This window comes from Dipodomys merriami, unplaced genomic scaffold (genome assembly GCF_024711535.1).
Source record: "Dipodomys merriami isolate MVZ:Mamm:240054 unplaced genomic scaffold, mDipMer1.0.p SCAF_7, whole genome shotgun sequence".
Lineage (NCBI taxonomy): Eukaryota > Metazoa > Chordata > Mammalia > Rodentia > Heteromyidae > Dipodomys > Dipodomys merriami.
Window position 1 is genome coordinate 18,946,231 of NW_027206290.1, and position 17,308 is coordinate 18,963,538.

At 41.7% G+C, this 17,308-nt stretch overlaps 2 protein-coding genes across 6 annotated transcripts in view; one reads left to right on the plus strand and one right to left on the minus strand.

The window, feature by feature from the left end:
* Positions 1-4,091, minus strand: part of Glmn (glomulin, FKBP associated protein) — a 33,039-nt gene extending 28,948 nt beyond the window's left edge. The window contains exons 1-3 of the mRNA XM_070007652.1: positions 3,986-4,091; positions 3,187-3,263; positions 2,562-2,687 (exon numbers count right to left, since the gene is read on the minus strand). Coding sequence (XP_069863753.1) covers positions 2,562-2,687; positions 3,187-3,225 — 165 coding nt within the window. The 5' untranslated portion in view covers positions 3,226-3,263; positions 3,986-4,091. The remainder of the gene's footprint in view (positions 1-2,561; positions 2,688-3,186; positions 3,264-3,985) is intronic.
* A 221-nt stretch (positions 4,092-4,312) lies between these two features.
* Rpap2 (RNA polymerase II associated protein 2) overlaps positions 4,313-17,308 on the plus strand; it is a 68,007-nt gene continuing 55,011 nt past the window's right edge. For 4 of the 5 annotated variants that reach the window (XR_011368782.1, XR_011368783.1, XM_070007656.1 and 1 more), the window contains exons 1-6: positions 4,313-4,415; positions 5,164-5,206; positions 9,522-9,642; positions 13,526-13,624; positions 13,826-13,891; positions 16,970-17,058. Coding sequence is in view for 3 of the 5 variants with exons in the window: in XM_070007656.1 (XP_069863757.1) it covers positions 4,328-4,415; positions 5,164-5,206; positions 9,522-9,642; positions 13,526-13,624; positions 13,826-13,891; positions 16,970-17,058 (506 nt within the window). In the remaining 2 variants the exon portion in view is untranslated. The remainder of the gene's footprint in view (positions 4,416-5,163; positions 5,207-9,521; positions 9,643-13,525; positions 13,625-13,825; positions 13,892-16,969; positions 17,059-17,308) is intronic. The other variant, XM_070007657.1, reaches the window with a different exon arrangement.

Genomic DNA, 17,308 nt, shown 5'->3' on the forward strand with positions numbered 1-17,308 from the left:
AGTGACGCTATGGCTCAAGTGGTTGAGCGCTCGCCTTGAGCTGAGAGACAGAACTCAGGCCCAGAGTTAAAGCCTCCTGATTGACAAAAAAATAAATAAAAATTTGAGACTGAGTATTACTATATTGCCCAAGCTGATCCTGACTTGTGTGCTCAACTAATCCTCCCACCACAGCTGCCCAAGCAGCTGAGGCTACAAGTGTTAAATACTATGTACCTGTCCATGTGGTTATGGAATGGCTAAGTTCCTACATATATAAAGCACTCAAGAAAGCATAGGGTCAGACACTGGTGACTCACACCTGTAATCCTAGCTACTGAAAAGGCCCAGATCTAAGGATCAAGGTTTGAAGTCAGCTTGAGCAAAAAAGTACATGAGACTCTTGTCTCCAATTAACCAGCAGAAAGCTGAAAGTGGAAGTGTGACTCAAGTGGTAGAGTATCAGCCTTGAACAGAAGCAGCCAAGCAAGAGTGTGAGGCCGTTGAGTTCAACCCCCAGTACTGGCAAAAATGAGAGATTAAGAGAAAGCAAGAGACACAGAGAGAAAGACAGCATAGAGAGTAGGGCATATAGTAAATTTAAATAATAGTTGTTATTTTAGTATTAGTAGCCAAAAGCTAGATATATTTAACGGCTGTCATCTGTGAATGCCATGGGAGAAAAATCAAGAAGAACTGTTAAAAATATATGAAATTTGGGGCTGGGCATCATGGCACACACTTTTGTAATAATCCCAGCTACTAGGGAGATAGGTGCATGGATCATGGTCCAAGGCTGGCCTGAGCAAAAGTGTGAGCCTTGATCTGTAAAACCAAAAGGACAAAAGGACTGAGGCCTGGGCTCAAGTGGTAGAATGCCTGTTTAGCAAATGCAAGGCTCAGAGTTCAGTCCCCAATATTACAGAAAGAAAGAAAGAAAGAAAGAGGGGCTGGGAAGGTGGCTCAGTGGTAGAGCACTTGCCTTGCATGCCTGAGGCCCTGGGTTCGATTCCTCAGCACCACATAAGCAAAATGAAAAAAGCCAGAAGTGGCACTATGGCTCAAGTGGTAGAGCGCTAGCCTTGAGCTGAAGAGCTGAGGGACAGTGCCCAGGCCCAGAGTTCAGACCCCACGACCGGACCCAAAAAAAAAAAAAAAAAAAGAAAGAAAGAGGGGGGGAGGAAGAAGGGAGGGAAGGAGGGAAAGAGGGGAGAGAAAGAGAAAAAGAAAGAAGGAAAGGAAGGAAGGAGGGAGGGAGGAAGGAAAAAAGAAAGAAAGGTACCGTATTTGGGGCTACAAAGATCATACACATATCCCCCACACAAAATTAAATATCTTATTTTTTCTAATAAACCATTTAAAAAAGGAAAGAAACCATCTTAACTAGCAAGAATCTACAACAGTGTGTGATTGAAGTCTCAGAGTATCTGTACATACAGCTCAATGGTAAAGTACTTGCTTGACTAGGTTGTGGGTTCCATCCCCATTCTTGTCTCAAAGCAGGGGATGGAGGTACACATGCCTATAATCCTAGTACTCAAGAGGCAGAGGCAGGAGGCAAGAGGCAGAGACAGAGTTCCAGGCTACACAGCAAGACTCTGTCTTCTGTCTTTTCTAAATCTTAATCAAGGTTCTCTGGCCAGAAGTGCAGGCTAGCATGGCTGGACTGTGATACCAACAAAGCAAGCTTGCATTTATATCAGTAACGTAGTAAATGAAGGAAGGTCATGTTCCGAGGAAGACAATATTCTATCTTATACCCATACAAAGGGGAGTCCAAAGTCACAAAGCTAGATAGTGTGTCCCAGGAAAAAGTTGCTCGTGATCCCCAAACAGGTCCCTTTCCTGTTATGATGTCCTATAGGAGCTGGATGACACCAGCCAGCTCTGATTATATGTATGCAAAAATATTGTTTTACATAAAATCTGGTTATCAAAAAAATCTAGCTAGAGGAAAAAGGACTGATCACCAAAAAATGAGTACCTAGCCTGCCTGACACTAACATTTCTCAATGTAAATTCATGTTTTAAATGCTACTTTTTGATCCCTGAAGCTAGAAGTAATCCTGTTCTTTCCAAAGCCTGTTACTTATAGTTCCACGGCAGCCCTTACTTCATTTCCTTTGCCTCAATCTACTTGTTAAATGTGTATGTCTCTACCAGAATAAATACCCTACAGCATATGAGTGTTCCCTCCTAATTTCTCTGTTTCTCCTTTCCTCTCTCATACTGGCACTTGAAATCAGGGCCTGGGTGCAGTCAAGGCTGCCGTTCTACCACTTGAGCCACAGCTCTACTTCTGGCTTTCTGCTGGTTAACTAGAGATAAGAGTCCCACAGATTTTTCTGCCTAGGCTGGCTTTCAACCTCAATCCTCAGATCTCAGCCTCCTGAGTAGCTAGCATTACAAACATGAGCCACCAGTATTTGGATTCCTAATTTTATTTTTGTTTCCCAGTTTCCTACTGTGAAAATTTAAGTGGATTCCTAGATGTTTTATTAAAAAATAAAAGAACAAAAAATCAGATTCAATTATTCTCTTTCCAAACAGATTCCCAAAGTAAACACAAAGCTTACACTTACCTTATTCTTTTCATTCTGAATAATTTGTAATAGCTGATCTATGTGCCCTTCTTCTATACATCTTTGGCCTGCTAATTGAAATAAGCCAAAATCTTCTTCTTTGAAGTCATGCTCTTCTAAGATTTGCTGGTTCAAAACAAAATAGACAACATACAAATCAAATACATATGCAAATAGAAATTCTATATGACAACAACTTTGATTTACTTTATCTCTCTGGAGACAAATATAATCTGCTTAAGTTCTAAACTACACACAAATACATATATGAAAATTATGCCTACCTAATAAATACTTTTTTTCTTTCCCTTTTGTTTTTTTGGGATAGGGTCTTGCTATAGCCCAGGCTGGTCATAATTCTGTCTCCATCTCCTGAGTATTAGATTACAAGCATGGACCACCAAGCCTTACTGAATAAACATGAAATCTATATGATCAAACTCACTCATGAAAAGGGTCTGTGTTAAACTTAAAAAAACAAACCAAGGTGCCTTCCTGCTCTCACGCTATTTATGGACAAGAAAAGATGGGCTTAAGGATAAAGTCTGACCACCAAAAATAATCTATGTCCTTCCCATATGCTAAAAGAAATTTAATTTTATAAAAAGAGGGAAAAAATACTTACACATCTCTTCACTATGGACTGAAGTTCCTCCACAGCCATTCCTAACGATTGTTTCCTAGTTGTGATGCTGAAATGTACTAACATAAAATATACTATTAGCTGGGACATAAGGTGTTTCAAAAGTTAAGTTTCTCAGAAAGCACAATGAAGAAAATTTAGTTTTAAGGCTTAAATGTTATCGCTGAATGTCGGTGTGTAGGCCTTTCTAAGAAAGCAGCACTTGTTAAACCACGGTGCATCTTTTTTCCGACTGCATCTTTAAGGGGGGAATGGATCTCCTAAGACTTCTTCAAGGCAAAGCAAATACACACTGAAGGGCTCTTAAAAGGCAAAATATTTTTTTTTCCGGAAAAAAACCTAAAAACGAAAAAAGCTCCAAGCAAGGAGTCTAAGGTCAAGATTGTAATCCCTAGGGGCAATCTTATTTGTTAATTCCCCACTTGACAAATCCAACCCAATTCAGTCACCCAGAGGGCTTACGGTTCTGGCTACCCCCACCCCACTTTCCTGCAGAAGCTGTCCCCCGAAGTAGTGATCACGAGCCAAATCCCCGGATCACGCGGGCCCTCGGGCGGGGGGGAAGGGGGGCTGCGGGCCGCCGCTCCGCCGACTCCCCGGCTTGCCGGAGGACAACTCCCTAGTGCCGTGGGCAGCACTCGGAGGAAGCCATTTCTCCAAAGTCCGGCTCTGCTAGCGTTCAGGCCCCACTACCTCGCGGGGCCTGGTCTGCAGGCCGTGTCCGCCACGACCCGCCGCCCACCGCCAGCGCCCTGGCCCCAGATCCAGCGTGTCCACTTACCCGCTAGACCTCGACGGCCTCTCCACGCCCGCCACGGCTCCGGGCCCCGCAGGCCGCGCTCCAGGCCCCGCCCTGCCGCGTAGCCACGCCCAGCCTCCGACCACCGCCCCGCCCCTCCGTCCCTATCTCCTGCCATCGCCCCACCCATCTACTGTAGCCACGCCCCTGCAGCCCTGCTTTCCGACCACCGCCCCCGCTCTCGTAGCACCGCCCCGAGGCCCTGGTCTCTGATCATCGTCCCACCCCTCGCCAGTAGCCACGCCTCTCAGCCCAAGGTCACCACCCCCCACGCACCGAGGGGGCGGGGCCTCGCGGGGAGACGCCGGAACCTGCCATGCGCGGATGAGTCCGCTTCCCATGGCTGAAGGTGGCGGACCCCGTTTCGCGGGTTTGAAACCCGGGCCTCCCCGCCCCTCCCGAAACGCTGCAGGTAGGAGCATGATTCCGGCCCGTTTTTGCCGCTGAGGACCAAGTCCAGGTTTCGACCCGACCGGGGAAGGAGTCTCCGGGACGCGAGGTGGAGCGCTCCTGCCCTCGTCCGGCCGCCCCCTGGAGCGTGTGAGGGGAGTCCCCGGCTATACCCGCGTTTCTGAGCGCCAGGCCCGGCTTGTGGGGAGCGAGACCCGCCTGCGGCGGGGAGGGGGGTTCTCAGCGAGCCCGGCCGGCGGCGGCCAGCCTCGACCCTTCGGAGGAGCAGGCCGCGGAGGGCGGGGAAGCCCCAGAGAGCGAGCCCGGCCGGCGGCGGCTGCCAGGCTCGAACCCGCGGAGAAGCGGGCCGTGGAGGGCAGTGGGGGGAAGGGAGGGTGGAGGGGGAGCGGAGACATCCCAGAGAGCGAGCCCGGCCGGCGGCGGCCAGCCTCGAACCTGTGCCTTCTCCTTCCGGAACGCTGGCGTCTCTGAGGAATGACTCCCCCTAAAAGTACCCAGATCACAGACTTCAGTGATGCTTAATAATCAACTGTGGTGCGTAAGAAAAATCATTTCCCAAAGCGATACTTTGCCACCAAGAAAAATTAGGGAGTTATTAATTTACAGAAACAAATTGTATTTTCTCCCTATTGTGATTTAAACACAGGGTTGGAAGGGGGTGGAAAAAAATGTCTACAGTTTATTTGGGCAGGACTCTATCCTGTATCTGATTTGATTGTATACTTGACCTAGTACTGTTTTAATTGTAGGTACTAAACAGACAAGAACCTTGAAACAAGATGCTTCAAAAAGGTATGAGAACTACTAGGACAGCAATAATTGGTACTTGTTTGCAAAAAAAGTAATATGAGAAGGAAGGAAACGATATAGGAAGTACTAAAATTCTCATATAAACTTGCTGCCTCCTTTGGCTCCAGGATTTAAGAAACCCAGACTACACACTAAGACTCCCAATGAAGGTGGGATATCTGTAGAAATCTGTGAGGACAGCAGAAATTAACCTGGGACTCTTTATTGGTGGATATGCTAGGAGACTTCTTCAGAAAGTTACTATCTGGAACACTCCTGGAAACTTTTTCTTGTCAAAAAGGCTGTCCTGAATGGCCTCTTGGCTTCTAAGGGGACAAGATAATCTCATGTCACTGAAGGTTTCTAGAATAGTAGTTGTCTATGAAGGGAATCAAAAACCATGTATGCGTGAGTCTGTATCTGATCTATCACTTTATGAAAATTTGCTAATTTTATACTGGATGTGATCTTAATATTCTTTCAAAATCATTTGCTGAGTATAAACTATTCTCCACTTGGATTAAGCCCTGAGGATATGATATTGAGATAGATAATATTTCTTGACTAGTGAAACATGTCAAACTGGTACCAATAAATGCATAATAACAAATAGTGGTAAGTGCTACAAGGAGGAAAAACTTGGATAAGAGCATGATTGGATTTAAATTTACAAAATTTTAAGATGTTAAGGACAGTGATCATCTGAGAATGGAGAAACAATGTATTTGAGGTATGTCTTAGAACCTATTTCCTTGTGAATCAATATAGTGCCCTAACGGCTTTATGCTATATTACAAGAATAAGTTTAGTTGATACTGATTAAGATTGTGATTTCTATACTCCTCTGAGCCTCGAGCATGGTAGTACATTCCTGCAGTCCGAAAGTGGAGGTAAAAGATTTCAGGTTTTAGACCAGCTTAGGCTCCATAGCAAGACTCTTATCTCAATCTATCTGCACTTATTTACTCTTGTACCTCATCCATTTCTCCTTCCTCCCACCCCCCAATAAAAGAAAAAGCCACTAATCTTATGCAACCCTGTAGAGATTCCATTTGCTACAATTTTAGGCATCTACAAAATTGTTTTGAGGGGGTTTGGCATGCTGGGAAATTAGGTCCTCCTACTTGGTAAGCAAGCACTCTATCACTGAGCCACAGATGAAATTAGTTTGAGCAGGTCACCAAGTTGTTAACAGCAATGACCCTCTATATGTTTATTCCAACTGGAAAGTACTCCTACATTCAATCCAGCTGAATACAATTAAAGCAAGAATGGAAACAATGGGCAAAAATGCAAAATAACTCAACTTTTCTCATAAAGTTAACTTGAAAAAGTTAACAAAGACACAGGTGCCAGTGACTACTTGGATATTGGAAGAGTTTCCTTTTCTAGGCCAACTCGGGCAGAAAGGCTTTGTGACTCCATCTCAGTGGAAGAAAGTAGGCATAGTACTATACACTTCTCATCCCAGTTATAGTGGGAAACATCAAACCAGAAAAATCTCTGTCTTTGCCCAGGCAAGGACGCAAGACACTTATCTCAAGGATAACCAGTGCAAACAAGCACAGGAGCTATAGTTGAGTAGAAAGTTCTGCCTAACAAGCTTGGGATTCTGAGTTGAAATCCAGTATCATAAAAACAAAACTAAACAACAAACAAAAAAACCATATTTGGGCATAATCGCCACATCTCATGAGGTGGAGGTTAAGAGGGTCCTGGCAAAACAAGGCCGAAAGCAAGATTCCAATCTCAATCAGTAAGCCAGGTGTGGTGATACTGTCTAGAGGAGTGTGGCTCAGGTTCAGATGATTTGAGTCAATTCCTTAATACAGGCTGTATACTGATCTTAGTACATGAGACAGTTATTAGGCAGTAAAATGAGAAATAGGACTTTTTTTTCGTGAAGCTACATGTGTTCGATATAAAGAACTGTCATTTAATCTGTATTCATATCTTTCATGTAAAAACAGTTTTTACAAACCTGATGTGTAATCCTAGCTACTTTAGAAGTGGGGATCAAGAAGATCTCTTAAGATCAGCCTAGGCAAAAAAAGATTAACAAGACCCCATCTCAGTCAGTCACTGGGCACAGTGGTGTGCCTGTCAGCCTAACTCCTAGAGAAGCTTAAATAGAATGCTTGCAACCAAACACAAGAATAAATGTAAAAGTTTTATAATAATGCAAACCAAAAGGCCAGGGGACGTGGCCTCAAGTGGTAGAATGCCTGCCTGGCAAGCATCATTCAAAAAAAAAAAGTAGGAATTGGTGTGAGAATAGATGTTAATTGCAAAATTTCTTTTTGTTCTATCCCTATTTGGCAAAATAAATTATTATCAAAATGATGTCAGACCTCCAAACTACTTTTGGAAGGCATACTGCTTCATACAAGGAATTTAGAGTCCAAAGTCTTGGAAGTCACTGAAGGCAGGAGGAGAAAGTGAGGGCATTCCAAGGTCCAAATGTGAGAGGCAATTCAAGGACCAAGTATCAACAAAGGTAGTTCTGGCAAGTATGTAGAAACCAGCCCAGGAAAAAAAATTGGGTAAGTCACTAAAATGATTGGTATATTTGGGCGTATGGCAGTGACTTACAACCCTGTTGAACATTAAGATCGGACACTTTTAAGAAAATAACCAGGCCCTGCTGAGTGATGTCTCATGCCTTTAATTCTAGCTGAAATCTGAGGATCATAATTTGAAGCCAGCCCAGTCCATCAAAAAGCTGGAAGTGGAGGTGTGGCTCAAGTGGTGGAGAACCAGTGTTGAGCAAAAAAGTCAAGTGAAGCAGGACAACAGGTTCAAGGCCCATACACACACAAAAATACAATAAATTACCAGTCTTTATCCTCAGAGATTGGCAGGTTGCAGGGGGACCTGATCGTAGTTATTGATCTATTTTTTAATCTCAGATGATCCTGATGTGCAGCTGAAATTGAGAATCACTATCCTGGGGTCTTCTTTGATTGATGATCTCTAGGTATATGTTCCCTATTGTGTTGGGGCCAGCACAGGCTGATAATCCAGTGGTAACAAGGGCAAGCCCTCATAGAAACAATTTTATTTCCCTAAACTATGTACAGATATCAGCGTAGCTATTTAACAAGACTTTACAACAAAAGTAAACACTTATTTTTTGGTAAACATTATTCTAAGTGTGCTGTCAGTAACTGGAGACTTAATTTCTACTTATAAGACAGGCTCACAAGGGATCAATAGCAATGTACATTTGATCATATAAAATGATGTTTATCGAAATGAACTCCAAGGAATGGAAATGAAGTTTCTTATTGTACTGTTTGCAGTTATTTTCCCACCTTTGGTTTATCCCTTTTGTCAGTTTTTGATTTCTGTATCCTTTGTCTTGTATTTAAGTTTGTCTGATTTGGGAAGAGGAAGGTGAAGCACAGAAACGGTGGGACAAAGGGTAAACCAGTTCATCAGTGATACTCACTGGACACTGTGTTGGAAATGAACTGTACATTTGAAGTGAGGGTCGGGAGGGAAAAAACTGGAGAAAATGAGGGAGGAGGGTGGCACTGTTCAAAAGGAAATGTACTCATTGCCTGACTTATGTAACTGTTACCCCTCCTGTACATCATCTTTACAATAATTTTTTTTTTCTGCTTATGTGGTGCTGAGGAATCGAACCCAGGGCCTCATGCATGCAAGGCAAGCGCTCTACCACTGAGCCAACTTCAAAGTCCTTTACAATAATTTTTAAGTCATCTTTTTCCCATCTAGTCCATTTTGATTTCTGCCTCCATTTCAGAGAGGAAAAAATGTTTTTTAGGCATGTATGACATTGGTAGAGGAAAAATAATTCACATTATTTTCTCTCTGTAGTCTGCTCTGACCTTAGGAATGATCTTCTCAGTCAGATTCTATGTAAACTGCAACAAGTAACTTGTTTCCTTTTTAGAAACTTTTGGGTCAAAGTAACAGTATAAGCTGGATGCTTGTGGCTCATGCCTGTAATCTCAGCTACTAGGGAGCCTAAGATCTGAGGATCATGATTCAAAGCCAGCCCAGGCAGAAAAGTCCCTGAGAGACTCTTATTGCCAATTAACCTCTCAAAACCAGGAAATGGAGCTGTGCCTTAAAGTTATAGAGCACTAGCCTTGAGCAAATTAGCTCAGGGACAGAGCCAGGCCTTGAGTTCAAGCCCCACCACTGACAAGAAAAGAAAAAGTGACAGCATAAAAAATGCAAATGTAAAATGGCAAGATAGTGCCTCCCATTAGTGTTAGACTTAAAGTTATGAAATGTTGGGGACATAATGAAACTTATAAGTGGGCTAACTTTCTCGTTAAATTTTTAGGAAAGCAGAACTAGAAGCAACTGTGAAAAAGAAGATTGAATTTGAGAGAAAAGCTCTACGTATTGTTGAACAACTTTTAGAAGAGAATATCACTGAAGAGTTCCTAAAGGAGTGTGTATGTGTAATGTTGACAAATCATTTATGTTTTATAGAACAACATTTTAAAATCTGGCTCAGTGTAGCGCTTGCCGTGCATGCATGAGGCACTGGGTTCGATTCCTCAGTACCACATAAACAAAAAGAAAAGAGCCGGAAGTGGCGCTGTGGCTCAAGTGGTAGAGCGCTAGCCTTGAGCTGAATTGCTGAGGGACAGTACCCAGGCCCAGAGTTCAGTCCCCATGACCGGACCCAAAAAAAAAAAAAAATCTGTGCAAAATGAAACTTCTTTGTATTGAAAATTTTCAATTTGATTATTAGATAACAGGTAACATACTATATGTAATTTGTGCATTTTAAAGTAATTACCATAATATTACATGCTGTATAATGACTTTAAAATAAATTAATGAAAGATAACAGTGGTTAAATGGCTATAGTTAAAAGCAGTGTAATTGCCTGGCACCAGTTGCTCAGCCTTACAATCTTAACTACTCAGAAGGCTGAGTCCATAAGGTCATGGTTCAAAAGCAGCCCCAGAGATGAACTCTTGAGACCCTTACTTCATTACCAGCAAAAGCCAGAAGTGGAGGTGTGGCTTAAGTGGTAGAATTGTCAGCTGTGAGTGAAAAAGCGGAGAGTGAATTTAAGCCTCTGTGGCGCACATGTTATTCCACAAAGTATACATATGTCAACACACTTAGTATTTAAATTATAAAAAATGCATTTTAATCTCAGTAGCAGTTGTGTTTTAAGTACCTGATTGTCCTACCTTTGCACTAGTGATCACAATGTCAGTTTTCTGATACTTACATTGTGCTTTGTGTGTGTGTGTGTCTGTGTCTGTCTGTCTGTCTGTGTCTGTGTCTGTGTGGTGTTAGTCCTGAGGCTTGAACTCTGGGCCTCAGTGCAGTCCCTGAACTTTTGGTCTAAAGGCGAGTGTTCTATTACTTGAGCCACAGCTCCACTTATGCTTTTTGGTGTTTAATTGGAGATGAAGAGTCTCATGGGGTGGGGGGAGGGAAAGGGGAGAGGGATTGGGGTTAGAGGTGTGACTCAGTTGGTAGTGCACTAGCCAGTGAGCGAAAGTGTCAGGTACTGAGTTTGAGCCCTGGTCTCTGACCAGAAAGTCTCATGGACATACTTGCTTTGAACTGGAGTCCTCAGATCTCAGCCTCCAGTATAGCTAGAATTACGGGGATAACCACCAGCACCCGGGTATCTTGTGCTATTTTGAGTAACAAGATTTTTATTTTTATTTTTTTGCCAGTCCTGGGGTTGAACACACAGCCTGGGCACTGTCTCTGTGCTGCTTTTGCTCAGGGCTAACACTTTACTACTTGAGCCACAGCGCCACACCTCGCTATTTCTGTTCATGAGGTACTGAGGAATCCAACCCTGGGCTTCATGCATGCTAGGCAAGCACTCTACCACTAAGCCACATTCCCAGCCCCACAAGATTGTTTGGTTAATGTAATACTGTGTAGTATGTTAAATACCTTAAATACAGATGAGTTAGGACAACACAGAATCATGTGTTTGTTTGTTTTTTTGGGTCCGGTCATGGGGCCTGAACTCTGGGCCTGGGCGCTGTCCCTCAGCTCTTCAGCTCAAGGCTAGCATACTACCACTTGAGCGATAGCACCACTTCCAGCTTTTTTTTTCTGCTTATGTGGTGCTGAGGAATCGAACCCAGGGCCTCATGCATGCAAGACAAGCACTCTTACCACTGAGCCACCTTCTCAGCCCGAATCGTGTTTTTTTTTGTTTTGTTTTTTTTGTTTTTTTGTCGGTCGTGGGGCTTGAACTCTGGGCCTGGGCGTTGTCCCTCAGCTCTTCAGCTCAAGGCGAGCGCTCTACCACTTGAGCTACAGCGCCACTTCCGGTTTTCTGGTGGTTTATTGGAGATAGGAGTCTCACGGTCTTTCTTGCCCTGGCTGGCTTTGAACCGCGATCCTCAGATCTCAGCCTCCTGAGTAGCTAGGATTACAGGCGTGAGCCACCAGCGCCCGGCCTCATGTGTTTTTTAAACAGCTTTATTTCATTAAACTTTTGAATATATCCTTTTAATCCTCCAGACAAAAATATTTAGAGCTTGTGTTGCAAAAAATAATTCTAAGTATGGTTCAGAGCTTTTCTAAACAAGAATGGAAGCATGATACTATTTTCATTGGCCCTGGTAACTACATAGAATCCACATCCATGATGACACTAAAGAAAACAAAGCCAGGTGTGTGAGCCAATGGCTCATACCTGTAATCCTAGCTACTCAAGAGTTAGATCTGAGGATCATGGTTCAGAGCCAGCCCGGGTGGGAAAGTCCATAGACTCTTTGTTTCCAATTAACCACCAGAAAATTGAAGTGGAGCTGTGACTTAAAGTAGTGTAGTACTAGCCTTGAGCAAGAAAAGCTCTGAAACAGCACTGAGTTCAAGCTCCCAAGACTGACATGCTTGTAATCTTTTTTTTTTTTTTGGTCGGCCGTGGGGCTTGAACTCTGGGCCTGGGCGCTGTCCCTCAGCTCTTCAGCTCAAGGCGAGCGCTCTACCACTTGAGCTACAGCTCCACTTCCTGCTTGTAATCTTAATACTGGAGAGGCAAAAGGAAGGTGATCACAAGTTCAGGACCAGCTTAGGCTCCATAGCCAGACACTAACTAAACTGGTTTTTGCTGTTTTTGTTTTTTAACAAATCCCACAAATGCTCCCTTTTCAAACAAAAAATTTGTAAAAGTATTTCAATCCCTATAAAAACAGAAAAACTTGTTCAAAAAGATCTCAAGGTTATAAAACAACAATTGAGATCATTTGACTGTGAAGATACCAAAAATAATTGATGCTAACTTATCATCTTACAATTCTGTACACATTTTTCAATAAGAATATTTTGCCCAAAATACTTGAGCCACAATGACTTTTTTTGCGGGGGGTGGATGGGAGTTGGTTTGGTTTGAACCCACAAGAGTGCACTTAACTAGCCAGGCACTGTGCCATGAGTGACTCTTCCAGCCCTTATTATATTGGTTATTTTCAAAATAACCTAGCTTCATGACCAATCCTCTAGTTATCCCCACCTCACAAGTAGCTAGGATTATATACTTAAGCCTCTGTGCCTAGCACAATAACATTTTATTGATATACCTTGTTTCCTAAAATTGTTTTTTTTTTTATTTTTTTATTGTAAAGATACTATACAGAGGGTTACAGTTACATGAGCAAGGTAATGAGTACACTTCCTATTGAGCATTGTTACCCCCTCCATTGTATTCCCCCTACCATCCCTTCCCTCCCTACCTTCCCTGAGGTTCTTTTTTTTTTTATAATTGTAATTAAGTGATTACATAATTTCCCAAATTTCACAGTATTGTGGAATAATGATGCTCATTTAAATTCACAAGTTCATTCTAACTTTCCTGGAGCAAATTGTCTATCACAGTCTATAACATATAACGGTGTAAACATATACATAAAATTTTTACTTGTGTCTGTGTGAATAATTTTTGTTTAAAAATAAAAGATACCGTCATTTGCTTTTGATACAGTCGTATCACTTCTTGTTGTTTCAAAATTCTTTTAACTATTGCAATCTACAAAGGTCCATAGTCTGCTGTGACATAAATTGTTTTTAATAATTTTTTTGGTGGTACTAGGTAGTTACACTCAGGACCTCCAACTTACTAGCCAGGTGCTCTGCCACTTGAGTAACACCCTCAGCCTAATAACATATTTTTGAGTGTTTATGTTGAACATTTTTTAAATGCTTCTCCTTTATTTTCTCCTCTGATTCTTTTAACTTAGAAGCAGGTGCTTGGGTTATCCCTGCATTTTTCAGGTAAATTTGATGAGGATTTGAGCTGATAAATGTCTTTTTCCATTATTCTGAGAGGAGCGCCCTCTCCTGTCATTACAGGGGAAATTTATCACTCCTGCTCACTACAGCGATATTGTGGATGAACGATCTATCATCAAACTCTGTGGTTACCCTTTGTGTCAGAAGAAATTGGGAACTGTAAGTAACTATATTTTTTTTTTAGCATAAGCTTTTGTATTTTTTAAAATTTGGAAAAATACTTTGTAGAGACAGGGAATGAAACCTGAGGTCTTGAACTAATGACTTGAGTTGGCCACAGCTATGATATGTAGATGACTTAATTTTAAAAGTCTGTTTATTGCTTGGATTCTTTTCTAAACTATACTTTCTTTTATTTAGGTACCAAAACAGAAATATAAAATTTCTACCAAAACCAATAAAGTCTATGATATTACTGAAAGAAAGGTAAGTTCAAATGCTATGTTTAAGGTTTCAGTTTTTAATATGATAGTAAATAGAATTCAAGTACATATTGACACAAATCTAAAAAAAACTAAGATAGGATAGAAACTAATAGCAGACCCACTGTATATGTGGAACTTGATATATGGTGATGAGAGTATTATGTATCAGTGGGAAAAAAACAAGGGTTTTTCTATAAATGATACTGGCACAGTTCTATCCAAGTGGAAACAAATGAGCACCTCTCTACTCAGTCTGTTTGCAAAGTAGATAGAAAAAAGACGTAATGTAAAAGGAAGATCTTTTCTAAGATCATATGCAAGAATATAAACTTGAGGTAGAAGTTTTTATATAAGACATTATCAACCTTGGTGGAAAAACTGACAAACTTTTCTACATTAAATTTAGAACTTTGGTTCTGTCAACTTTGGTTGACAGAATGAGAAGTGACAAATAAGTTATAAATTTCTGTATATAATTGACTTTAGGTTCATATCCAGAATATATAATCTGTAAGAAAAGGGAAAGCAAACTAGTAGAAAACATTTACATGGTAAACTTGAATGCCTAGTGAACATATGAAAAGATGCTGCATCTTTTATTGAGGGAAATCACAAATATGTTCACAAATTATTTGAGTTCTTATAAAGTCTGACAACATTAGGAATTTTTTGTCATGCTTATAGAAGCAAAACTTGATACCACCTTTTTGAGGAACTATTTGTTGTTCAAGATGACTATACATTTATTACCCCAGCATTGCTGGATAAAACCCAAGGACTTACATGTGCTAGACAAGTCCTCTGACCTACATTCTATCAACTTTACACCTACTGTGTGAACAAGCCTTGTATGACATGGTGTATATTCTAAAGATATTCTTGATTGTGTGCACTTGGCATATGTTTAAGAACTTTCTGTGGAGATTAACAAAATGTTTATATGCATACAGTAAGGATTATGCAGCCTTTAAAAGAAAGACTAAAATGCTGTAACATAGATGAACCTTGAGGGTTTTATGCTAAGGGAAATAAGACAAATACTGTACGATTCCACCTATATGAAATACCTAAAGTAATCAAATTTAAAGAGACAGCAGCATGGTGCCTGTGCTATCTATGGATATAGAGTTTCTGTTTTGTAAGACGAGCAAACTTTTTATTGGCAGTGGTGGTGGTTGTGGGATTTGAACTCAGGGCCTAGGTGCTGCCCCTGAGTTTGTTTTTTTTTTTTGGGTCCGGTCGTGGGCCTGAACTCTGGGCCTGAGTACTGTCCTTCAGCTCTTCAGCTCAAGGCTAGCACTCTACCACTTGAGCCACAGCACCACTTCCGGCTTTTTTCTTTTTGCTTATGTGGTGCTGAGGAATTGAACCCAGGGCCTCATGCATGCAAGGCAAGCGCTCTACCACTGAGCCACCTTCCCAGCCCCCGCTGAGCTTTTTTTACTCAAGGCTACCACTCTGCCACTTTGAGCCACAGTGCAACTTGTTTTCTGGGGGTTAACTGGAGATAAGAGTCTCACAGAGCTGGGCGCCGGTGATTCATGCCTGTATCCTAGCTACTTAGGAGGCTGAGATCTGAGAATCTCAGTTCAAAGCCAGCCTGGGCAGGAAAGTCCGTGAAACTCTTATCTCCAATAAAACACTCAGAAAACCAGAAGTGGCACTGTGGCTCAAGTGGTAGAGCACTAGCCTTGAGCTGAATAGCTGAGGGACAGCGCCCAAGCCCAGAGTTCAAGCCCCATGACTGACACCTCTCCCCCGCCACCCACTCACCCACCCCCCCCCCCGGCCAAAAAAAAAAAAAAGATTTTGTTCCTGGGGCTGGCTTTGAACTGTCATACTCAGATCTCAGCCTTCTCCATAGCTAGGATTACAAGCGTGAGCCACCAGCACCTGGCAAGATGAGCAGACTTCCAAAGATGGATACTGGTTATGTGTGAACATAATGTCCCTTAACTACATTCTGAATGGGGGATAAGATGAGCTATAGGAGATGGAGCACCAAGGTGAGTGTTCAAGGCCAGTGTGGGTTACATAGACATTGTTTCCAAAATAAAAAAAAAGTTAAGATTTTAACAAAGTAACAGCATAAAATTAGAAATAATTGAATTGTCCATATAGAGATTATACTTAAAACATGGAATGTAATAAGACACAGTAAAGTGTAACATAAAATTATGTAAATGAATCTTAAAAACATGACTGAAAGAGAATAGTACATAACAATATGATCCCTTTTAGGTAAGTTTTAAAATAGGCAAAACTCAGTAGTATGCTTTATAGGGACATACATAATTTTTGTGTGTGTGTGTACAATAAAGAAAATCAGCAGGGCTGATATATTATAGGCAAGAGCCTGTAATCCTAGCTACTCAGGTAGCTGAAATCTGAGGATCATGGTTCAAAGCCAGCCCAGTCAATAAAGTCCATGAAACCCTTATCTCTGTTTAACCACCAGAAAACTGAAAGTGGAGCTATGGCTGCAAGTGGTAGAGTGCCAGCCTTGAGCAGAAAAGCTCAGGGACAGTGCCCAGGCCGAGTTCAAGCCCCTTGACTACCAAAAAGAAAAATTCAAAGCAAGGCTATGAACAACACAAAAGTGGGCCGTAAGTTCAAGCTCCAGTAGTAAAAAGAAAGGGAGGTAATTAAAATGATATTTGTTATAGTGGTTCCTTCTGGGGATTGTAGAGAAGTACAGTGTGAATGGCATTTCAAAAGTACCTGAGCTGGGGACTGGTGGCTCACGCATGTAATCCTAGCTACTCAGGAGGCTGGAGGATTGCAATTCAAAGCCAGCCCAGGCAGGAAAGACAGTGAGAGACTCCAATTAACCACCAGAAAATTGGAAGTGGCGCTGTGGCTCAAGTGGTAGAGTGCTCGCCTTGAGCTGAAGAACTTAGGGACAGCGCTCAGGCCCACGGTTCAAGCCCCATGACCAACCAAAAACTAAAACGTACCTGAACCTGGGAGTATAAGATTTGTGGGCTTGTTTTTCCTTTGAGCTACTTATTTTATACTATCTTTATGTAGGTTATATTTCACAATAAGAAAATGACTAATTTTACAATGTTCTTTTCAGTCTTTTTGCAGCAATTTTTGTTACAAAGCATCTAAGATTTTTGAAGCACAGATTTCTAACACTCCAGTATGGGTTCGAGAAGAAGAGAGGTAATTTAAATCATACACATTTGTTTGTTTTCCTAATAATTCTTTCTACTTTTTGGTAGACTGAGAAAGATCAATCTCTAATACCAACTTAAGTTATTTTTAACTCTTTCCAAAGATGCTTTCTCTACTTATACCATCTTGTATCCACTTCAAAATCATTTATCAAGCCATTTTTTTTGCTATCTCTATTTTCTTCAGGTTTGAGTACTTCGTTTAGCTCATTTAGAATAGTTTTTTCTGGGCTGGGAAT